This window comes from Hakea prostrata, chromosome 7 (assembly GCF_041222555.1).
Source record: "Hakea prostrata isolate BN-2017 chromosome 7, UWA_Hpros_2, whole genome shotgun sequence".
In the NCBI taxonomy this organism is placed as follows: Eukaryota; Viridiplantae; Streptophyta; class Magnoliopsida; order Proteales; family Proteaceae; genus Hakea; species Hakea prostrata.
In genome coordinates this window covers 36,707,837-36,733,152 of record NC_142606.1, presented here as the reverse complement: position 1 = coordinate 36,733,152, position 25,316 = coordinate 36,707,837, and the positions used below count along the sequence as shown (strand labels likewise).

Here is a 25,316-nt window from a genome sequence, read left to right as displayed (position 1 = left end):
AGGTCGACCAAGGACCGGAGATAAAAATCAAAAGAGTAGACAATCTCCAATTTATACAGTGCTTGGTGGTCCAACAGAAGATTAGTTAGACAAGCAAAGAGAAAAACCTTGGTATATAGACAATGCTGAACTTGAGAGTTAGGAAACTAGGGTCACATTAGAACCCATCACCTTCTCCTCAAAAGACATGCAAGATGTCAAGACTCCCCCTTGACAATGCTCTAGTAATTAAAGTATTTTTGGTTGGCACTAAAGTTCATGGAGTTCTTGTCGATACTTCTTCGTTGGCAAATGTATTATCCCAAGAGGCTTTTAAAAAACTTAAATTAAACGAGAAGATGCTTGTCCCATGTGGTGCTCAATTGTATGGATTTACAACTCCTCTACTCCAGCCAAGGGGGAACACTTAGGTTAGACCTAAGGGTTGGCAAGCACCCACACGACAAGGTCATCCAATCAACCTTCACGGTTGTTTGGGACTGGTCAGCTTATAATGTCATCTTAGGTCGACCGACCCTCAGTGCTTTAGAAGCTGTATTGTCAACATTACACATGAAGATGAAGTTCCCGACCAAGGATGACATTGGTGAATGTAGTGCTAATCAGAAATCTAGTCAACTATATGAAGAAAAGAACAAAAAATAGTTCTATCATGATAGTAGAGGCCAAGGACGATTGGGATGAAGAAGCAATGTAGAGAACAAAACATGGGGCAAAGTTGGAGAGAATCCTGCTTAGTTCTAAAGACTCTAGTTGAGGAACGATGATTGGTTCCGAGCAAGAAGCATATTTCAAGATTAGATTAACTCAATTCCTAGAAGAAAACTCTGACGACTTTGCTTGGTTGGTAAATGATTTGCTTGGCATTGATAGACGAGTGACCAAGCATAAGGTATGTATTGATCCTTAAGCAATTTCGGTTGTCCAAAAAAGAGAAAACTTCTCTGTTGAGGAGCATGAGGCAATCAAAATAGAGGATCACAAGTTGAAGCAATCAAGATTCATTAAACCCATTGATCATTCAACTTGGCTGGCGAATGTAGTGATGGTAAATAAAGACAGCGGTATGTGACGAATGTGTACTGACTACACCAACCTCAACAAAGCTTGTCCAAAAGACTACTTACCCCTTCCAAGATTCAACCTTCTCATAGATGCAATGGTTGGCCATGAGATGCCTAGTTTCATGGATGCCTACTCTGGGTACTAATCAAATTGTCAGTCACACATAATATTGATAGAGCCCTCTTTACTAGAGAATCACCAATGTAATTTCTATTTTTTTTAGATTTAAATAACAAGCGTATTGCTTGACTTGAATCTTGAAATAGGACTAGCTTACTAACACCTTGACCTCAAGGTAATTTTTATATACAACTTAAATATATGGAGGGGCTAGAAATTTTTTATTATTTTAAAATCAAGGTTCGCTCATGCCAGCTTATGCGTCCCTTTGTTACATCCCCTGTTTTTACATATAATTTGCAAATAAAATGGCCGTGAGATTTATTTTACAAATCTTTTATATATAAGGTTAACCTCTAGCCCTAAGGGGATGCATGCCAACTGAGCAACAACCCCTCAAGGGTAACAACCAAGATTTATTTCCAAGAACAGTTTGCATAATGTTCTTAACAATTACTTTTATAACCTTAAATTAAAGAACTAATCAAACGAATAAACAAATAGTGTTTCTTTTCAAGGTATGTATATGAACAAATACATCAATGAATAGAATAACAAGTTTTTATACAATTTCCCCCATTGACTTATAACCTTTAGAGAGGTATATAATAAATGGGAAGAAAGATGCTATATATGTTAGAGTATAGCTCCAAGAGACAAACTCAATATGGCATAAAATGACCGCCCCACCACCTATGAGAGACAAAATTTCACGTCGATTCGCATCGAGTAAGTATAAGAGCAACACTCCCACGTATAAAAAGAATAAAGTATTCGATGTCAGAAATTGACATTTCACATTTATTAATTTCCAGCACCACCAAGACTTGGCCCCGAAGATAATTGACCAAGCCAACAATCCATTCTCGATTTGGCCTTCTCATAAAAAGAAGGATATTTTGTAAAATGGATCCCACTTTCAAAATCTTCTGATAATAACCTTATTGCTTGAACGCCACCTAGATTGAGTATGGCAACAAAGACAACAAGAATAAAAACAATGGTTGCTATTCGTCGGAATTCCATCTTCGAAATTTTCTCTAGTTGAAGCTTGAGTAAAAACTACAAAACCAAGAAGGATGACAATAACTAGAAAATGCTAAATGAGGATTTTTCTTCTCTTACCCCAAAACAAAATAAGGATTTATTAGGGCGTTGGCAGGGCCGGGGATTAAAAAACAGTCAAATCTAACCCAAACTGTTTTTTTTAAAAAAATAATTTGTGGGTGGGGGGTACCCCCAATATTTTTTTTTTTTTTCCCCCCCCCCCCCCCCCCCCCCCCCCCATTAGCTATAGTTGTGATTTGTGCGTTGTTGTAATAATGTCTATATATAGGGTTTTGGCGTTTGTCTAAGTCTTGTATTGTTGAATTTGTTCATTCAATTGATATTAATTTTTATTTTTTTAATCCGAGGTTTATTTGGGAAAGCTTAAGTGCACCTTGACTACATCCTTAGAGTAGCTTTATATATAATGTGAATATACTATGTGGGACAGTTGAACCATGACCTCTTCACTTAGGATATTAAATAGTACTTTAATTTGATTATTTGAAATGGTCGTGGAGGATGATTAAATATTAAATTTTATTGGAAGTAGTCTTTGTGGAATTTATTTATTTATTAATTTTATAATCAAAGTCAGCTAATGCCAGCTTATGCGTACCTATGTTACATTCCCTGTTTTTACATATAATTTACAAATAAAACGGCCGTGAGATTTATTTTACAAATCTTTACATATAAGGTTCGCCTCTAGCCCAAAGGGGATGCATGCCAACTGAGCAACAACCCCTCAAGGGTAACAACCAAGATTTATATCCAAGAACAATTTGCATAATGTTCATAACAATTACTTTTGTAACCTTAAACTAAAGAACTAATCCAACGAATGAACAAATAACTTTTATTTTCAAGGTATGTATATGAACAAATAAATCAATGAATAGAATAACAAATTTTGGTACAATTTTTCCCCCCCAATTGACTTATACCTTCAGAGAAGAATATAATAAATGGGAAGAAAGATTCTATATATGTTAGAGTGTAGCTCTAAGAGCCAAACTCAATAAGGCACAAAATGACCGCCCCAACACCTATGAGAGACAGAAATTTCACGTCTATTTGCATCATGTATGTATAAGAGGCAACACTCCCATGTATTAAAAATAATAAAGTCTTCGATATCATAAATTGACATTTCACATTTATTAATTTCCAACACCACCAAGACTTGGCCCCGAAGATAATCGACCAAGCCAACAATCCATACTCAATTTGGCCTTCTCATAAAAAGAAGGATATTTTGTAAAATGGCTCCCACTTTCAAAATCTTCTGATAATAACCTTATTGCTTGAATGCCACCTTGATTGAGTATGACAACTGATGAGGAAAGAATAAATAGACTTGAACCAATTCGGTTTGAGTCCAGTCCAACCAGGTCGGAATCAAACCAGTTCGGTTTAAGCCTAATTCGACCAGCTCGGATCAAATTAGGCCGACCAAGTCAAGGTTGGTCAAATAAGTACAAAGGCTGAATAACAAAGTAAATCTGAATAAGACTCTAGCCAAAGAAAGGGAATTTAGTCAAAGACTCAACTACTCGTATTTGAGTAGGATTCAATGACTAAGATTCGGATCATAACATGACTAAAGTTTGAGTCACACTCAAACTCATACTAAGAAAAGCTATAAAAAGGTATGAGAACACAAGAGAATGGTACTGCTGAATAGAACTATCACTATTCAAATTCTTATTGTTCATTAATTTCTTGTCTTCCTTAGTCGGATCCCTAATTAGATCGTCGGAGGTGAAAACTCGACCTCCACGGTCGAGCTCATTCTTGCAGGTTCAACCGGCTAAAGGGACGAAAATGATTGTGCAACAACAATTGGCGCCATCTGTGGGAAACTCTGATCAAAAAGCCATTATGAGGACAAGATCAAGTTTGGTAATCGAAGAGGGGTCTGAGGAAGAAAAGGAGGTAGACCAAGGCAACCTGGGGGGCATTCCGAACCTCCCAGGAATGGAAAAAATTCCCGAACTCCAGATTCAGCAAGATCCTCCAATTCTTCCAGACCCTCAAGCAAGTCAATACGCCACAATGCATCAAATTGTCGAAGTTCAAAAGGAACAATTTGCGATGAGAAAAGAAATCTCATCCCTAAGCGAGTTGATCAAGATGGCCATGCAACACGTAATTGCTCCCGAAGCAGATTCTCAGAAAAAACAAAAAAGTCCCGAAGAGAGCAGGCGTGACCGACCACCCGTGATCGACCAGATACCTTAACAATCTCAAAAGGAGCTGCAGAAAGAGACAACAAAGTCTCGAACCTCAAAAGAAGTTATTCAAGAAAAGAATCCTCTAGTTGACGAAGATGGAAGATCGAGGAAGCAACACAGATCCAGCCAAAGCTTCAAAGGACAAAAAGAACCATAATGGTTCAAAGAAGCGGGATGAAGAGATGAATAAGCGCATCATCGACCTTGACGAAATAGTCAAAAAATTGAAAAATCCTGGCAAAGACGAGCTATACGCCATTTTAAAAGAGGATCCTTTCATCAAAAGCATCTCGGAAGCAGAGATGCCAATAGGTTTCAAATGCCCTACCTTCACTGCATACGACGGATCGAAGTGTCCTAAGCATCACATCACCCATTATAAGTCCGTCATGTCTACTTCTAGACATAATGAAGCAGCTATGTGCCGTAGTTTTCCAGCGTCATTGATTGGAGCAGCATTAGATTGGTACCAAGCTCTGCCTCATGGCACAATAAAACGTTTCGACCATCTAGGTCGGACTTTCTTATTGCGTTTCCAAAGCGGAGTAGAAACCAAAAAGAGAGAAGATACCTTCTTTGCTATAAAACAAGGGCGAACAGAGTCCATTAGAGATTTCCTTGCGAGATTCAATAATCTGACCATGTAGATTGAAAATCTGGATGAAAAGATAGCCTTCCATGCCTTGTACCAAGGACTCAGCCATGAAGGCCTACTTGAGAGACTTTTGTGTGACATGCCTAAAACGTATGATGATCTCAGAGAGCGATGCCACAAACAAGCAGAGATATTAGAAACAATTGAATCTCGAAAGAAGGGGCATCCAACCACTGAGGCAAGAACACACAAAGAAAAATACCAACCCATCAGAAGAACGACCATAGACCCGACTAGGGATGGTCGACCTAAACGGGATGGGTCACCAGCTATGAGGAGATCAGAAATCCTGATGCAAATTAAAGATCGAGGAATTCTCCAGTGGCCCAATAAGCTACACTCTCATCCAGGAAACAGTGATAAAAGCAAATATTGTGATTTTCACAAAGATCACGGACACTGGACGGATGACTGCCGACAACTAAATGAAGAAGTTGACAGGATCATCTCTCAAGAGCAGCTCACAAAATACCTCCGACCTACCCAACTTAATCAAAAGCAAGTAGAAGGGGGTAAGAAAATGTACATATCTCCAAGCAGAGAAGGACTCCTAAACAAGTCCCGACCACGGGAAGGAGGAGATGATCAAAAACGACCACCAATATTTATTGTGTTCGGTGGCCCAACTGAGGAGTCAAGCAGACAAGCCAAAAGAAAAGCACGATATGTGGGGAATGCCGAGCTTGAAAACCCAGGTGAGAAGATCACTTCAGAACCAATCACCTTCTCATCCAAAGATAAACATGGGGTAAGCACTCCCCATGACAATTCCCTTGTCATCAAAGTCACTCTGGCCGGAACAAAGGTCCATAGAGTCCTGGTAGATGCAGCGTCATCAGCAGATATCTTGTCACTAGAAGCTTTCAAAAAATTACAGCTAGACGAGAAAATGTTGGTACCCTGTGGAACACACTTATATGGCTTCACAAGAACCTCAACCCGAGCAGAGGGCACCATCAGGTTAGATCTCCGTATCGGCAAATACCCCAGAGACAGGGTCATTCAAGTGAATTTGTCTGCTTATAATATGATCTTAGGACGACCAACCCTTTGCACTCTAGAAGAGGTAGTTTCATCCTTACACATGAAGATGAAATTCCCTACAAAAAGGGGAATAGGAGAATGTTCCGCGGATCAAAAGGGAAGCCATCAGAGTTACGCCAATTACATGAGAAAAATAGTAAAAACAAGCTCTACCATGACGGTTGAAGTCAAAGATGATCGAGATGAAGAAAGCATGCAAAGGGCCGAACCAGTAGAAAAGTTGGAAAAGATTAGGCTAAATTCCAAAGAAGATCAGGGAACTATGATCGGAGCAGAACAAGAAGAAAAGTTCAAAAATAGTCTAACAAGATTTCTATAGGAAAATGCTGACGTCTTTGCATGGTCGGCAGAAGATATGCCCGGAATAGACAGAGAAGTAGCCGAGCATAGATTAAACATCGACCCTCAAGCGATTCCAGTAATACAAAAGAGAAGAAAATTTTCTTTGGAAAAGCATGAGGCCATCCAAACAGAGGCTCAAAAGCTAAAACAATCCAAATTCATTAAACCTATTGATCACCCAACTTGGCTGGCCAATGTGGTAATGGTAAAAAAGGCCACCGGAAAATGGAGAATGTGCACAGACTATACCGACCTCAACAAAGCTTGTCCAAAGGATTGTTATCCTTTACCAAGGATAGACCTGCTTATTGTCGCAACGGCCGGTCATGAGATGCTCAATTTCATGGATGCCTATTCAGGATATAACCAAATCTTGATGAATCCAGCCGACCAGAAACACACAACATTCATGACGGACAGGGATAGTTACTACTACAAAGTAATGTCCTTTGGTCTAAAAAATGCTGGGGAAACCTACCAACGACCGGTCAACAAAATTTTCGAGTAGCAAATAGGCAGGAATATGGAAGTATACGTCGATGACATGCTGATAAAGAGCACATCTCAATCCAATCACCTCAAAGACCTAGCAGAAGTATTTGAGGTACTCCGAGCATACAAAATGAAGCTCAACCCAAAAAAATGCGCTTTTGGAGTATCTTCAGGAAATATCTGGGGTTCATGGTATCCCAAAGAGGAATAGAAGCTAATTCCGAAGAAGATAAAAGCCATACAAGAGATGAAACCACCAAAAAGCATCAAAGAGATACAAAGTCTCATTGGTCGGGTGGCAGCCTTAAACAAGTTCATAGCCCGATCAGAGAGAGATGTTCTCCTTTCTTTCAAGCTCTAAAAAATATTTCCAAAAAGGGAGTACCACAGTGGAGTGAGGAGTGTCAACAAGCTTTCAAGCATCTGAAAGAAAAGTTGACTACTCCACCCTTGCTCGTAAGACCGACCACAGGAAAGGAACTAATCATCTACCTAGCAACTTTGCCACTGGCCGTTAGCGCAGTACTAGTGCAAGATGAAGGAAAATAGAAAAATCCCGTTTACTACGTGAGCCATGTACTCCTTGACGCTGAAACAAGATATCCAGAGGTGGACAAGCAAGCTTTGGCTCTGGTCATAGCAGCCAGAAAACTGAGGCCATATTTTTAGTCACATCCTATCACAGTATTAACAAACTTCCCCTTAAAGAAAATACTGCACCGACCAGACTTGGCCGGAAGACTGGTATGATGGGCAGTTGAGCTAAGCGAGCATCAGATTGAGTTCCGACCAAGACCAACTATTAAAGCACAGGTCCTAGCCGATTTCATCCTTGAAACTTTTGAACCAAAGCATGAGCAAGAAGAAGAGGCCGCTTCGGAAAGTATCAAAAGATGGATACTCTCGGTGGATGGTTCTAGCAACACATAGGGGAGTGGAGCGGGTTTGCTACTAATAAGCCCAGGAGGATTCCAAATACGGTATGCACTACGCTTCCAATTCAAGGCATCAAACAATGAAGCAAAATACAAAGCGTTAATAGTAGGTCTTCGTATAGCAAAATCCCTTGATATTCAAAACATCGAAGTCAGAAGCAACTCACAACTAATTGTGAATCAAGTGAACGGGCTATATGAAGCAAAGGAAAAGAGGATGACCAAATATCTAACCATGGTCAATCAATACAGACAATGCTTCAAAGACATCCAAATCCAACAAGTCCCTAGAGCATAAAATGAGTAGGCAGATGCCCTATCTAGATTGGCTACAAATGAAATGGAGGCAGACCTAGTCATATATATGGAAGAGCTACAGTTTCCAAGCATCAGTCTAACCGACCAGATGCACATATAGACCGAGCACAGCTGGATGACTCCAATAATCAATTATCTGGAAAGTGATTTACTACCAGAAGATCCAAAAGAAGCTAGAACTATAAAGCAAAGAGCAGTCAAATACACCGTCAGAAACAACAAGTTATACAAAAAGTCTCTAACCCGACCATTGTTACGATGCGTAGGGGCTCCAGAGGCAGCTGTCATCCTAAAAGAAATTCATGAAGGAAATTGTGGAAGTCATATAGGAGCCAGAGCCTTAGCAGACAAGGTAATAAGGCAAGGATACTATTGGCCCACACTACAAGAAGATTCGAAAGCTCATGTCCGCAAATGTGACAAATGCCAGGCACATGCCAACATACCTAATGCCTTTGCAATGCCTCTAACATCAACCCTCTCTCCGATTCCATTCGCTAGATGGGGGATAGACCTGGTAGGAAAACTACCAAAGGCCACAGGGAGCAGAGAATACCTAGTGGTGGCAATCGATTACTTTACTAAATGGGTGGAGGCTGAAGCACTGACATCCATCAATACCGACCAGATGAAAAAATTCGTCACACATAATGTCATGTATCGGTATGGTATCCCAAAATTCATCGTCACCGACCACGGTAAACAGTTCAAAAATGCTAAATTCGAATGATTCTGTAAAGAGCAAGGCATAGAACATCGTTGGTCTTCTGTAGCATTTCCACAAAGTAATGGTCAAGTAGAAGTTACTAATAGATCAATGCTTGAAGGATTGAAGAAGAGATTGGACCAAGCTAAAGGCAGATGGGTAGAAGAGTTACCTAAAGTACTATGGTCTTACCGAACTACTGCAGAAACGACCACCGACGAATCTCCATTCCGACTAGCTTATGGAGTCGAAGCTCGGGTTCTCGTAGAAGTTAAGGTCGGATCTCTCAGAGAAGAAGAATTCAATGAAGAAACAAACATTGAAGGAATGAGGGCAAATATAGATTTCATTGAGGAAATCAGAGATAAAGCACAATATCGCATGGAGGAATACCAAAGACGCATTGCAACATATTACAATGCAAGGGTTAAACCGCAACAATATCTCCATGGAGATCTAGTCCTCCGCAAATCATTTGCTTCTGATCCCACAAATCAAGGAAAGCTTGCTCCAAACTGGGAAGGACCGTACCTTGTAGTGGAACAAGTTGTTGCCCCGGGAGCATACAAGCTGCGAGATCCAGAAACCGAGCAACTAATACCTCGGACCTGGAATTCAAACAACATGAGGAAATACTATCAATAGTATTAAATCCTCAACAAATTTTGAATTTTTTTTCAGTTTTTCTTTAAATTGTTTAGATATTCACGCAATAGTCCGTGATTCAGACATTATAAATTTTTTATCCATTGAATAAAGTTTTTGAAGTTTCAACATATCATCACATCTCAAGCTAGAATACCTAGCTAAGATGATCGAAAGAGTATAGACAAGAGTTAAAATTCATAAACCGACCTACTAAGGTCAAAAAGAAAAGCCCTAAGTCACTTAGGCATAAAAAGCCCTAAGCTACTTAGGCACAAAAAGTCCTAAGCTACTCAAGCACAAAAAGACCTAAGTCACTTAGGCAACCAACCTACTAAGGTCGGGAAAAAAGCCCTAAGATACTTAAGAATAAAAAGCCCTAAGATACTTAGGCACAAAAGCCCTAAGTCACTTAGGCATAAAAGCCCTAAGTTACTTAGGCACAAAAGCCCTAAGTCACTTAGGCATAAAATGCCCAAACACAAGCAAAAAACCCAAGACAGACACAAAAAGACCAAGCACAGGCAACCAACCACAAGGCGGAAAAAAAGCCCAAGAACAGGCACAAAAGCCCAACACAGGCAAAAAGCCCAAACACAGGCAAAAAGCCAAGACAGACACAAAAGACCAAGCACAGGCAACCAACCACAAGGGAAAAAAAGCCCAAGAACAGCACAAAAGCCAAGTCACAGGCACAAAAAGCCCAAGCACAGGCAAAAAAGCCCTAAGCACAGCACAAAAGACAAGCACAGGCAACCGACCACAAGGCGGAAAAAAAGCCCAAGTCACAGGCAAAAAAGCCCAAGAACAGGCCAAAAGCCCTAAGTCACAGGCAAAAAAGCCAAGATACAGGCCAAAAGCCAAAACGCCAAAAGCCCAAAACAGCACAAAGCCCAAGCACAGGCAAAAAGCCCAAGCAAAAAAAGCCAAGCACAGGCAAAAAGCCCTAACCTACGGCAAAAAAAAACCAAACAGGCAAAAAAGCAACTAGAAAAAAGCCCCAAGTCACTTAGGCATAAAAAGCCCTAACCTACTTAGGCCAAAAAAAAAACCTAAGTCACTTAGGCATAAAAAGCCTAACCTACTTAGGCCAAAAAAAAAAAACCTAAGTCAATTAGGCATAAAAAGGCCTAAGCTATTTAAACACAAAAAACCCTAAGTCACTTAGGCAAAAAAAGCCCTAAGCTACTTAGGCACAAAAAGACCTAAGTCACTTAGGCAACCGACCTACTAAGGTCGGGAAGAAAAGACTTAGAAATACATTAGGCAACAAAAATATCAGATGGAGATATGCAAACAACCAAGCTTTACTATTCGGAAATGAAGAGGTAACTGTCAACAAAAGCCTTGTATATTAAATAAACTATTCCGAACAAGCAAAGGTTACAAAAAGAAATAGCACAAAGAAAAATAAAAAAAGGACATCAATACAATAAAGCAAGTAAAGATTTGCTATTCGTGCTCTTTTGGGCTGCCCCACTCTTTGAAGAAGACTGACCAGCCTCGGGCAAAGGATCCCAGTTTGAATCTAAAAAGTCAGTCACCTCAACTGGTTGAGGCTTGGGAAACCCTGGCCGGTCAGCACTCCAAGTAGGACGAGAAATCTTAAGGTCGTCATAGATTCCAGGGTCGATCAAGTCTTTAAACCTTTCCAAGTCCAAGTCCTTAAAGGCTGCAATGATACCCTTGAAGGCATGACGCCGGGCATAAATGTACCCTGGTGCAGTGACTTTGGTCATGAACTTCTTACAGCTGGACGTCTTGACCCACTTTTTTATCACCTCAATGCGAAGCTCGTTGGGGATATCTTCAAAGACGCAAGGAGCTTTCTCCTCAACTGCCTTCATCAGCTTGGCCACTTGGAGATCCGAGCTCTCTAACTTGGCTCGAAGGCTAGAGATCTCAGAATCCTTGCCAACCAAGGAACCTTGGGTCTCCTCCAGGCTAGTTTGAAGAGAGGATTTCTCAAGTTCTATAGCCTCATTCCTCCCCTTCAAGGCAGCAACCTCGATGAGAAGCTCGGCTTCCCAAGCAATCAAGGAACTGTTATTTGACTTCAAGGCTGCCAGCTCCTCTTCCAACTTCTTGTTGAGCTGATTGGCTTCCTGAAGAGAAGAAAAGTCTTGCCGAGCAAAGTCAATGCTTTGACCCAGAGATTGGACCAAAGCACAAGCCATCCTGCACACAAAAAGGCAAGGAGTTTACAAATGAAATAAGGAAAAGTAACCTTTAGTACAAGAAAGAAATATCTATACCTCACAGTAATATTGTGCGTTTGCAGACGACCAAAACTTTGAAGATATTCAAAGTCGGATGGAAGGATAGCTCCACCCAGCCACTTGTTGGCAACTCTAGACATCGAGGGAGACTCACCCCTGAATACCGAGGAGTTTCCATCCAACGACCAGTTTGGTCAAAGAATATTGGTAGAGCCCGAGGAGCTTGAAGCCCTGACCTTAGCTGAAGTCTGTTGACCAGAAATATCCTCACCTAAGGAGGGGTGAGGATCAAAATCCGAGCTCTTCTTACTGGCCACCCTCTTTGGTGGTCGGGGAGGAAAGTCAAAAGGGTTTCCTTTCCGAACATGAGAAGATGTCTTATCCTTCGCAGCAGTCTTATCCTTAGATGGAGAAGCCCGATCAGCCTTTACTTTATCTGGCTTGGTCGGATGCTTTGTCTCCACCTCTAGCATGGTAACTGCAGCATCTGCAAAATCATCCGTACCGAGCATCACTGCATCATTTCCCGAGTAAGATAACTTGGCAAAACAAGGATGAATAAAAGGATAAAGCAAAAAGTAAAAGCATACATCTTACCGGTCAAGAAACCCCAATGATGAAGAATATTGGGATATTTCGGACAAAATCCACTCACAGCAAGCAAGTTTCGATCTTCAGTAGGGATCATCCGAATACGATCCCTTGCTTCTTGCTCGGATAATGAAAGGGGAGGAAGAATATTTGAACCTTCCCTAGGAATCTTGGGCCAGGAGATCGGAAAATCAAAAGGAGAGGGAGGGCGAACAATGAAGTATCTAGACCTCCAACCCTTAGTATTTGAGGGAAGGGTCCCTGTTCCAACGAAGTTACCCTCCCATCCAGATTGAAGAGCGGTTCATTTGGAAAGATAGAACCAACGACTTTGCTCCTGCTTCTTATGCATAAAAAAGTGAAGGAACAAATTTAAGGTTGGAGTCACACCGACCTCAGATTGCTTACAAAAGCCCCAAAAACAAATTATGTTACGCCAGCTATTTAGCACTAACATCCCTGGGCACATCCCAAAATGATTTAGAGCTTCAACAAAGACTGGGTGCACGGGAAGCCTCAAACCACTAACAAAGGCATCCTCATACACAACAAACTCATCCGAAGGAAGTCGGTGAGCACGCTCATGAGAGGCAGGGACTCTAAGCATAAAATCATTTGGTATCGCATACCGATCTCGGATGAGTTCCAAGTCACTCTCAGTCAGCTCGGAAGGAAAAAAGCTAGGCCCTGAACTACTCGGATCGAAATCTATGTGTTCGGAGGTCCTAGGAAGACCTCTCTCAAAAGCAAGCTCGGAAGGAGAAAGACTATTCAGCCATTTTCTCTTGTTCGTGCTAAAACGAGCACGGATACTTAAAGTCCTAAACTCCTCATCACTAAGCAGGTTAGGACAAACACCAGGAGACAAGGACGGATCAACAGAGGTACCACTCTTAGAATCACTGTACCCAGAAGAGGAAGCCTCATTGTCCCCTAGGTCGAACAGTCTCACTCTCAAAAGATGAATGACCAGAAGGAGTATTAGAGGGCCTAAAAGCTTTCTTTTTAACACCCATCACTAAGTAAGAGCTACGTTTACAGTCATAGAAATAGAAACAAAAAGAAAGGGAAAATACAAACAGATTCAGAATACATAATGAAAGAAAAAATGAAATAAACCCAAATGACCGTGAGAAGTAAACAAACTTATTGGTGATCAGAGGTTGGCAGGGAGAGCAGCAATGAAGGTAGAGGGAGAGAAAAACCTTCTCAGCAACACTGTTCACCTTTCTTACACACACAGCTCGCAGGAAGCAGAAATGAAAAGAAAAGAAAGACAAAGGGTTTTATATTCTCCCAAAAAATCCTAATCTAAGGGATGAAAAAGAAAGCCTGTAGAACCTCCCAAAAAGATCTCGATCCAACGACGCTAAATGAGGATTTTTCTTTTCTAACCCCAAAACCAAATAAGGATTTGTGTTGCTATTGTTGTGATTTGTGTTTTGTTGTAGTACGTGTATATATAGGGTTTTGGAATTTGTCTAAGTCTAGGATTGTTGAATTTGTTCATTCAATTGATATTAATTTATTTATTATTATTATTTTTTTAATCCAAGGTTCATTTGTCTAAGTCTAGGATTGTTGAATTTGTTCATTCAATTGATATTAATTAATTTATTATTATTATATTTTTAATCCAAGGTTCATTTGGAAAAGTTCAAGCGCACCTTGACTACATCCTTAGAGTAGCTTTATATATAATGTGAATATATTATGTAGAACAGTGGAAGCATGATCTCTTCACTTAGGATATTAAATATTGTTAAATAGTACTTTAATTTTATTATTTGAAATGGTCGTTGAGTTTGATTAAATAATATATTTTATTAAAAATAGTCTTTGTGGAAATAAGGGTAAAGTTGTGTATACTGACCCTCTGTAGATCTTTCTAAACACGAGTCTTGTGCAACTAATACAATCTTTTCTTTTTGAATGCAATAAAAATTCTATCGTTTTAACCTTTCTAGCCTAATTGAGTTGTAGGATTTGTCTAGAGTGTATTGCAAAGGTCCACTCTGCTCTTCTCTCTTTTGTTCCTTTATTTTCTTTTAGAACCATGGAAGGAAATTTTCACGGGGCAAAAAAATGGATCGAAATCGATATTGCAACCCCGGAAAATCGGCGATCCGGCGAAACAACAACCTTCGCCGGAAAATCGGCGACCGCAAACAACAACCTCGCCGGAAAATCGCCGTTCGCCGGAAAATCGCCATTTTGCCGAAACAACAACCTATGGTGTGCCGTAAATCTTTGACCAGGATTCTTCGTGGTAGAAGAAGAGAAGAAGCCGCTTTAACACTTCGTATTCATTCACTCTCCCTCTCACTTGGGCCCCCAGCCGAGAAGCCACCGAAGATTAGCGGAACAAGTTTGTTTGGTTTCCTATTCATCTATGATCTCATCGCGGAACAAATGCCCGCGCAAGGCTCCATGGTGGTGGTGTGTGTTGCGTTGTTTCATCTCGTGGGAAACTCCGCCGCGTCGCAAGAAAAGAGAAGAACGAAGAAATGAAAGAAAGAGAGGAACACAAGTACGACACGCGAAACCCCCGCCCGCCAATAGAAGAGAGAAGAAGAAAGAAAGAGAGAGAGGAACGAGACACCAGCTTTTAGATTAAAAAAGATAATAAAAAATGAAATTTAGGATGGGCTTTTGTAACCATCCACGTGGTTGCTCATTCTTCTTTTTGTCAAATCAGCATTTAATGCATTTTCCACTTTCCCCAGCCATTTTGTCTTTTCATATTTTGTATTTAATGCATTTTCCCCATCGCGAGACTTTCACCAAATTTCGCCGAAATTTTGGGCGAAATTCGCCAATTCATCTTGTTTGCCCATGAGCGAACCACCGAATTCAACCGAAATATCGTTCCTTGCTTAGAACAAATTACATGCCCCAAAATTATTGAGGTACTGTGTCAAGAAACAAGGGTATGAGTAGGTAAAGGGACACCTAAATTGGAGAATATCTGAACACATTTGAAGTATTCATCTGGCTTTTGGAATTTCTCTTTGTCCAACCCTTCTGTTGATTTTGATTTGACTATTTCAACTGTCCTTAACAGGTATTGACAGCATAAGCTGTGACAAGCTGGTACAACAAACTTAAAATATATATTCTAGCAAAGAAATAAAAACCTTAAATTATATTCAGATAACCAAAATGCATGTCCGTGCAACGTGTACACCAGCAGTTTGTAGAGGTTACTACATCATTTTGTCTCTCACCTTAGCTTAGCGGACAACTTGGGGGTTAGGACTGCGATTTTGAGAATCAAAACCATATTTGAACATTGGAAACTTGTTTGTCAATCAATTTGGGAATCCAATATCTCACTCATCCGGAGCATTTGTCGTTTCTTTCAAAGATTCTGATGGAACATTCCATGATTACATGGAATAGATTATTGGAAAAACCTTTTCTTTTTATTTTTTATTTTTCTAATAAAACCATTTATATTAAGTGTGAAAAAAAAAAATTTACATGAACGACAATCAAATACTTTTAAGAGTCTATGTTAAATATACGTTTGGTAAATAATCATATTCTGAAAATGACATTTTTTTTTATAATAACTTTCTAGTATTTTAATTGAAAAATGATCGTCTAAGTACAATTTTAACAGTTTGTTAAAACCTGTGATCAGGATATTTGAGAAGAAATTTAAAAGCATGTATAAATAAAATTTTTATTGAGTGCTTATTTTCAGGTTAATTATAGATTAGGACCACTAGGGCCAAAGTTGTGAGTTCAGATCAGTTTCCCGTCAGGAAAGAACAATATGCTCCCACAATGCTTTTGAACCACAAAATACGAGGTGGGCCCATTGTGGGTCCCACTGAAATTCCTATCTCTGATTTTTCATTTAATATTTATAGATAAACCCTACCTCTTATTTTTGTGGTTCAAAGGTGTTAAGAAAGCACATTGTTCTCTTGTGATGACGAGGTGATTTAGACTCCAAAGTTGAACCCCTCCATAGGCAAAATGTCTTTCATGTTTTTACGTGTCATGTTCTTTATTTTTTTTTTGGTAAAATTATGTGCCATATTGGTTAAAGGTAACTTTTTTTCTTGGTAACCAAGTATTCTTTATTCAGCTGGACAAGCCAAGGGAGCAAAAGAGCATAACACTTGCAACCAAGGAGAGGAAATAAGCCATACAGTCGAGTCCGAAATAGACTAGGCTTTTGAGCTGGAAAGTTTGCTACAGTATTAGACTTCCTAGTAACATGATCAATACTACAAGAAATGAAAAAAGTCTTCAAGTGACTTATGTCCTCCACTATTGATGCATAATGTACCGGAGTTGGATTCATGGAGGGGTTGTTTAAGCACTTTACAAACTTTAAACAATTAGATTCGACCAATACTTCATCCAAGCCTTCACCCAAGGCATGTAATAAGCCCATTCTTTGTGCTAAGGCTTCACTCATAAATGGGTCTTGAAAATGGGCCGGTTCAGATACAACCAATAAGGGCTCTCCTGTATGGTTTCCGATTACAACTCCCAAACCACCCAAGTCCCCATTGGTTTTTAATGTTGCATCTGTGTTTATCTTTACTTGGCCTCGTGGGGGGAGGGGTCCATGTATGTTGATCTACCACCTGAGATGATACGGGCTGTAGAGAAGGTTGGTAAGCTGAAACAGTGTGGGCCTCATGAAGGATGGGCTTTGCTGATGTAAATTCTATCCATGCTTTGGTTGTTGTTTGGACCACTTCAATTGGAGTCCACTTCTTCTTATTAAACACATGGTCATTTCTTGCAACCCAAATATACCAACACATATAAAAGCATAAACCTTGGGCTTCTTTTGTCTTGATGCTAGAACCCATATTGATTCTTTGTAACTCTTGAATCCACCGATGCAACTCAAATTGATCATGAGAATGAAATCTATAGCCCATAAGGCTTGCAAACCAACATGCTTTTGCAAATGAACATTCAAACAAAATATGTGGTGGAGACTCATTTGAAGAACCACACCTTGTACATGATGGATCAATGGGTATGTTTCTTCTCTGAAGAGCTACTCCTGACGCTAAACCCCCTGTGATGGCCCTCCAAACAAATTGCTTGACTTTGGGTAGTGTCTTGACCTGCCAAATAAATTTCCAATCCTTTGGTGTCAACAGTTTCCAAGGAGGTGTATGGGATGATGTGGCTTGGTCCTCTTTCATGTTCTCCTTTTTGCTAGCAATCGTATGGTATACCGACTTCACTGTCAACTTGCCATCCTTGCTACCAGCCCAATAAAGCTCATCTTCTTTTGGAGACAAGCTAAGTTGGGTTTTCAATATTGCTTTTCTATCCTCTTCATGAAAATATTGGTGTAAGATATCTCTCTTCCATGTTCTACTATCTTGGTCAATTAAGTCCGCAACCCAATACAAATCACAACCTATTGGTTTTGGGTGAATGAGGGTGTAGTTTGGTAGGATAGGTAGCCACTTATCACCCCAAATCTTCACCTTTATGCCATGCCCAATTTTCCATACCATGTGTTGGATTAAGGCCTCTCTTCCTTCTAAAATGCTGGCCCAAGCCCATGATGGTTGGTTGCCTTTTCCTGCTTCTAAAAAAATCACATTGTGGGAAATATATAGGCTTTTGTGAAAGAAGCCCATAGTGAATTCGGTTTTGCCCAAAGTCTAAAGGCAACTTTTGCAAGTAAGGAAATATTTTGTCTATTTGTATATTTGAAGCCCAAACCACCAAGAACTTTAAGTTGATATATTCTCTCGAATCTCTCCCATGCAACCCAATGCATTTTATTTTTTCCTTCCGTATCTCCCCAATAGAAATTGGCTGATTTCTTTTTGATCTCCCTATGAATAGATTTAGGAAGTTTGAAATGTGAAATCACATAGTGAGGGAGGGCAAAGGCTACTGACTTTAATAGGATTTCCTTGCTTGCATGGGATAGGAGTTTTAGTTTCCAACCTTCAAGCTTTGAGGTAACTTTATCAGAAACATATAGCCTTGTTATCTCCTCCTTTTGTGAGTGATTCTCTTCCTCCTCTAGGAGTGTCATAACTTTCACCGGCCTATCCTCCCTCTCCTCAGTTTAGCCTCTTCTCTCACCCCTCATTGTTACCTGAAAACCTGAACCTACACCTTGGTTTACAGTTTAATCTAGTTTCACCAAAACTTCTCTCTCCCTCCTTACAGTGACCTGAATACTCGATATTACATCTACCCCATGGCTTCAACCTCCTCAACTCCAGTTCCACCACCTAACCCACTTGATAAGGAAGACCCTTTTCTAGTTGATGATGGCCAAGAGGATAGAATCATTTTCTCTCCATTGAACACCTTGGGGGGCAAAGTCATGGAAGGCAAAAGGTATAGAACCCAAGCTGTAATTGAAGGGTTAATCAAAAGTTGGAACTCTAGAGCCCCAATAGATGTTATTATGATGGAGGAACACATGTATACTTTCCATTTTCATCATTAGTTAGATCTAAGAAATATCATGGCGAACAGTGCCATATGGAGTGGCATAACGCATAGGAAGCTTCTTGAGACCCTACTCCTAAACAAACCAAAGACCTACAAAGCCCTTCTCAGGAAATGCTAGAAACAAGAGAGCATGTACAAGTTAATTGAAGCACGAGTGAAAGCAAACAAGGAGTGTAAATTGGACGGGGAGCGAAATGGGCAAGCGACCACTCGAGCAAAAAGTTGGTCAAAGGTAAGTGGAGGAAAGACTTAGAACAGGAGGACTACACCCCTCTCAATGCCAAACCCTCAGAGATATTGATGCAAATTTGGGATAAGAAGCCTCTAAAGTGGACCGGGAAGCTTTATTCTCATCTAGAAGATCGGGACATGAACAAGTATTGTCACTTCCACAAGGATTATGGCCACCACATAGATGATTGTCGAAGCTTGAAGTTTGAGATAGAGAAGTTGATAAGAGAGGGAAGGCTTGGACAGTACGTCAAAGGTCGGGTCACGCTTGGGAAAGATCACCACCCAAAGATCAATGGAGACCTCGCTCCTCAAGCCTAGAAGATGCCAGGAAAAAACCCGAGAAAGAAATTGACTGGGAAGCAACTCCCGTATATGTGGATTTAGGAGGCCCGATTGTCGAGTTGATCAAGAAGGCGAGAGAAAAAAGCTCTATTTGTAGGGTTTGTTCACCTTCCCAAAAAGAGGAGAAACCAGTCCTGCCCCGAGCCAATCACCTTCACCGATGTAGATTTGGATAGGGTCTTGACCCCATTTGATGATGCGATCGTCATAAATATCAAACTGGAAAATTGAGAGGTCCATCGGGTTCTTGTGGATGCAGGCTCATCGGTCAACTTGCTGTCACATTAAGCATTCAGAAGGTTGAAGCTAGAAGATGAAAGGATGCCACCTTGCGGGACCCCTTTATATGGGTTTGTGGGATCTTCGCCAATAGTAGAAGGAACAATTCAACTTTTTTTATCTAAGGATCGGGACCTTGCCGAGAGACTCACTAGTTCGGTTAACTTTCATGGTGGTACGGGATTTGTTAGCATTAAACTTGATACTTGGTCAGCCGACACTCAACATGTTGGAGACACTAGTTTCACCCATTCACATGAAGCTTAAGTTCCCGACTGATGTTGGAGTCAAGGAGTGCAAGTCCAACCAATCAAAATCTCGACAATGCTATGTTAGTTATTTGAAGCAAAAACAAAGATCAAAGAGGTCAGGGAACACGTTGGCCGTCTAGATACGAGATGATTGGGACTAGGATAACATGTAGAGAGCTAAGCCGGTTGAAAAGCTAGAATGGGTCCAACTACACCCGGACTACCCATAGTGTGGGCCCACACTCAACATGTTGGAGACACTAGTTTCACCCAAGCACATGAAGCTAAAGTTCCCGACTGATGTTGGAGTCAAGGAGTGCAAGTCCGACCAATCGAAATCTCGGCAATGCTATGTTAGTTATTTGAAGCAAAAATAGAGATCAAAGAGGTCAAGGAACACGCTGGCCGTCGAGATACGAGATGATTGGGACTAGGATAACATGTAGAGAGCTGAGCCGATTGAAAAGCTAGAACGGGTCCAACTGCACCCGGACTACCCATAGTGTGGGACAATGATCGGGTCAGAACAGCCAGGGTTCTTCAAAAAGAACCTAATCGAATTTTTATGAAAAAACTTAGATTTCTTTGTCTAGTCAGCAGAAGACATGCTCAGGATTGACCAGAGGCTAGCTAAACACAAGTTGTGGATTCAAAAGGATGCGGTCCCAGTCGTCCAAAAGAGGAGAAATTTCTCGTTAGAAAAGCACAAAGCAATCCTAGTGGAGGTGGAAAAACTGGAGCATTTGGGCTTCATCGAACCGAGTGAATGCTCGACTTGGTTGGCCAACTTTATAATGGTCAAGAAGGCGAACGGGGAATGGAGAATGTGCATTGATTACATGGATCTCAACAAGGCATGCACAAAGGATTGCTACCCTCTACCCATGGACCATCTCATCGATGCAACTGTAGGTCACAAAGTCCTAAGCTTCATGGACGCTTATTCGGGGTACAATCGATGAACCGGGAGGATGAGAAGCAAACGGATCGAGAAAGCTACTACTGCCCAATAATGCCATTCAGATTGAAAAATGCAGGGGCAACTTACCAACAGGCCCTAAACAAAATTTTCAAAGACCAAACCAAGAGAAACATGGAAGTGTACGTAGATGTCATGCTCGTGAAAAGTCTTGTCTTGGCAAGACACTTGGTAACCTGGAGGAGGTATTTCATGTACTGCAAACTCATAAGATGAGGTTAAATCTAGAGAAGTGTGCGATCGGGGCACCATCCAGAGAAGTTCCTTGGCTTTATGGTATCCCAGAGGGGTATGGAAGCAAATCCCAAAAAATAAAAGCTCTGGTGGAAATGCAGCCCCCAAAAACCATAAAGGACATCCAATGCCTTATTGGGAGAGTAGTTGCACTAAATTGTTTCATCGCTCGAGTAGTAAGAAATGTAATTCGTTCTTCAAAGCCCTAAAGGACACCGTGACACAAGGTCAAAACATATGAATAGAAGAATGTCAAGTGGCATTTAACATGCTCAAGAAAACACTTGGGACTCCACTAGTATTGGCCAGACCAATACCCAAGGAAAACTTCATCATCTACTTGGTTGTTTAACTAGTTGCAATAAGCGTGGCATTGGTAAAAGGTGAGATGGCCAAAACCCGGTCTATTACGTGAGTCGCATACTTGTCGATGCAAAAATCAAATACCCGGACATTGACGAGCAAGCATTGGCCTTGTTGATAGCCTTGTAGAAGTTGAGACCCTACTTTCAAGCACACCCAATCATGGTGATGACCAACTTCCCTTTGAAGAAGATCTTGCACCACCTAGATGTAGCTAGACAATTGATCAGGTGGGAGAACGAGCTGAGTGAGTACCAGATTGAGTTCAAGACAAGATCGGCTATAAAGGTGCAAGTGTTGGCTGATTTCATCATTGAAAGCAACCTCCCCCAACCAATAGAAGAAGACTATGATGAGGTATGGTTGTAGAAATAGACAGCTCAAGCAATAACTTGGGATCAGGAGTGGGTTTGACCCTAAGAAATCCGGATGGCTTCAAGATTAGCTAAGCCCTAAGGTTCAACTTCAAAGCCTTGAACAACGAGGCCTGGTATAAGGCTCTTCTAGCCGATATATGAGTCGCCCGAGCATTGAGTGGTTTAGGAGCTAGAGGTAAGAGGTGATTTGCAATTAGTGGTGAATCAAAGGGGGAATATGAAGGCAAAGAAAGTGGATGGCTAAGTACCTTTCAAAAGTGGAACAATTCAGAGCCAATTTTGAATGGGTAGTCATCAAACATATCCCTTGGAAAAAAATGAAGAACCAAATGAACTATCTTGGCTGGCCTTAGCAAAGTATAAAACTCTTGGATCAGCTGTATACATAGAAGAACTATCTTGCTCGAGGATCTAGGCGACCAAATTAATGGAATTGGAATGAGAACCCAACTAGATAGACCTAACTGATCCTACATAAAAGATAGTGTACTCTCAGCCTAGCAGGAGGAAGCTAGAAAGGTTAGGAACCAGGCGGCCTGGTTCACTATACTAGATGACCACACGTATAGGCGGTCATTCTCCAAACCTCTTTTGAAGTGCACTGGTCCCTCTTAGGCCAAGTATGCCCTAGATGAAGTTCATGAAGGGATCTGTGGTGCCCATATGGGTAGAAAAACTATGGCATAGAAGATCCTAAGGTCGGGATTATATGGCTGACCATGCAGCAAGACGCTCTAGAGTATGTTTGCAAATGCAAACAATGTCAGAAGCATGCGACCATCCTCGAAGGGCGGTACCACTAGCCTCGGTCTTGAGCCCGATGACTTTCACTATGTGGGGATGGATATAATCGAGAAATTAACAAAAGCTATAAGGGTCGGGAATACATCATCATGGCTATTGACTATTTTACTAAGTGGGGCATAACATATAGCTTCCATAGCAGAGAAGCGAATAGAATTTTTTTTTTTTTTTGAAAATAAGGTCATCTACAGGGTTTCGGATAGCACGGTGCTAGTAATAGACAATGGCAGGCAATTTAGGGGAGCAGGATTCGGGACATTTTGCTCAAGATATCACATTGAACATCGGTATTCATCTGTAGCATACCCACAAAGCAACGAACAAGTAAAAGTAACAAATCGGACATTACTGGATGTGATAAAAAGAGAATGGAGGAAGTTAGGCCTTGTGGGTCGAAGAGTTGCCCAGCGTTCTATGGTCTTACAGAACCATTGCTTAAACTCCAACAGGTAAGACTCCTTTCTGTTTAACTTATAGGACATAGGCCCTAGCCCAAGTCGAGATCCTGGTTGGGTGAAAAAGATACCAAGGGTACACTAAGGGTTCAAATAAGCAAGGACTCAGGGAAACCTTGATTTCCTAGATGAGGTTTGCGATATGGCCGACTATAGAAATCAGAGTACCAGAAGAGGGTGGCAAGATATTACAACTCCCAAGTAAAAAACCAAAGTTTTAGATCGGATGACCTTGTACTACGAAGGGTCAGGGCTTCAAACCATAGGAACCAAGGAAAATTGAGTCCCACTTGGGAAGGACCTTACGTAGTTGACAAAGAAACGAGACTAGGGGCATATAGTATGAAAGAGCCTATGACCGGGAAACCAATCGATCCGTCTTGGAATGCCGCTAAATTGAGAAAATTTTACTTGCAAGTTGTTAGCGCAATCAATAATAAAAAATTGACCCAATTGTTTAGACGATGTAGCACTTACCCATGCAAATTGTGGCCCAATTACGGCGCCTCATTCGAGGACGAATATTGTAACGTGTGATTGCCCGATCAAGGGCCCAAGCAATAGCACGAACATTTCAAACGCACCTTATTTGAGGTCGAATATTGCAACATGCAATTGCCAAATCAAAAGACTGGATAATGACTCGAACATCTCAATCGCACCTCATTTGAGGATGGATTTAGATATGCCTCAATTTTGATTGCGTGACAACCCCAACCGTAAGATTAGGGAGAAGTTATTGCCCCGTGAGTTTATCATTAACATCCACAATGATTGGAATGTCGCCCAAACCCAATTTACTATTGTTGGGGGCTACGAAGGGTGTGACCTACTTGTTGAACCGATTAGGTAAACATGCCTTAAACAAAAATCAAAACAACCCAATACAATGTGCAAATGCAATACAAGTGCGAAATAAAGCAAGTATGGAGCATCATTTCATTTCAAAAACCAGGTGTGACCCAAGAATTACAAAAGAAGCTCGATACACAAAGAGTCCTGAGCAGTGGTTAAGAAAAAATAAAAAGAAGAAGGAAGAGACTACAAAGAAAGAGTTTTAAGTTGCGGCTGGTGAAGATGGATTAACAAGAATGACAAAGGGATTGGGTCAAGATCCTCTTCCTGAGGAGCAGCATCTCTGGGACTTCTTCCCCTCAATCTCAAGCTCCGGGGTCAAGCCATCAGCTATAGGCACAGCTTATGGGGGCGGTGGTGAATCGAAGAAATCTAGGGCATCAAGATCTTCCACGGGCAAGATCTTGAGAAGGCCTACGGGACGAGGCATTTGAAGTTCATCGAACACCCATGGGTCAAGGAACTTGTGCAGCTTCTCCATCTTCGTGAAAGTGGTCTATTGTAATGCCAACTTGAATGGGTGGTCCCTCCCCTTTTGAAACACTGATTTTGAAAGGGTTATCTGCAGGTTCTTGAACTAGGGAGTTTGGAAATACTCCTCCAGAACACGTCTCCTCACCTCCTCAAGAGACTCCCCAGACGAGGAGGACACACCCTTCAGTTGCTCGACCGACTCCTTCAGCTTATTTCTTTCCTCTTCAAGCTGATCAAGAAGGGTGGTAGCCTTGTCCAGATTAGAGGAGGCTTTCCTGAACTTCTTCCTGAGGGACTTTACTTTCCCCTTGTACTTGTCTCGGCTCTCCTTCAACACAAATTTCCCCTTCCGTAGGGACTCCTCCTCCCCTCTAAGAGCCTTGAGGTCCCGTTCAGCCCGGTGGGAGCTGTGGCGAGCTTGCTTTCACAACTCCTACGAGAGCCTCCGTTCCTCAACACAATGGAGAGCCCGATCGGCCACCTCTGCAAAGTAGTGGGCCACCCCAGCCAAGTACCTAAGGAAACAAAGTGGTGAAAAACCAAAGGAAAATGCAAGTACAAAAATGGGAGGCGTTCGACAGTTTTAGAATTTACCTGTAAACATCCGGGAAGACCCTTTCATTCTGGGAATCCCTTAGAAACTCCCAATCAAATGGGAGGGTCGACTTCTCAATTTAGCTCTGGGAGGTGTCTGGATTGTCAAACACAGAGTCCTGATGATTAAATCTCATTGCGGGACAAAACGCTAGATGGCTCGGATGAAGATAGAACCATCGACACCCTCGCAC

At 41.2% G+C, this 25,316-nt stretch overlaps 1 protein-coding gene across 1 annotated transcript; it reads left to right on the top strand.

Moving 5' to 3' along the window:
• Positions 1 to 5,203: 5,203 nt before the first annotated feature.
• Positions 5,204 to 6,487, top strand: LOC149011015 (uncharacterized). The gene has a single exon (XM_089162545.1). The coding sequence runs from the start codon at positions 5,204 to 5,206 to the stop codon at positions 6,485 to 6,487; it is 1,284 nt and encodes a 427-aa protein (XP_089018671.1).
• The last annotated feature ends 18,829 nt before the right edge of the window (positions 6,488 to 25,316 follow it).

Bases quoted from the DNA above. Each gene is read 5' to 3' on its own strand.
- LOC149011015 (XM_089162545.1), top strand. From the start codon at position 5,204: ATGCCTAAAACGTATGATGATCTCAGAGAGCGATGCCACAAACAAGCA.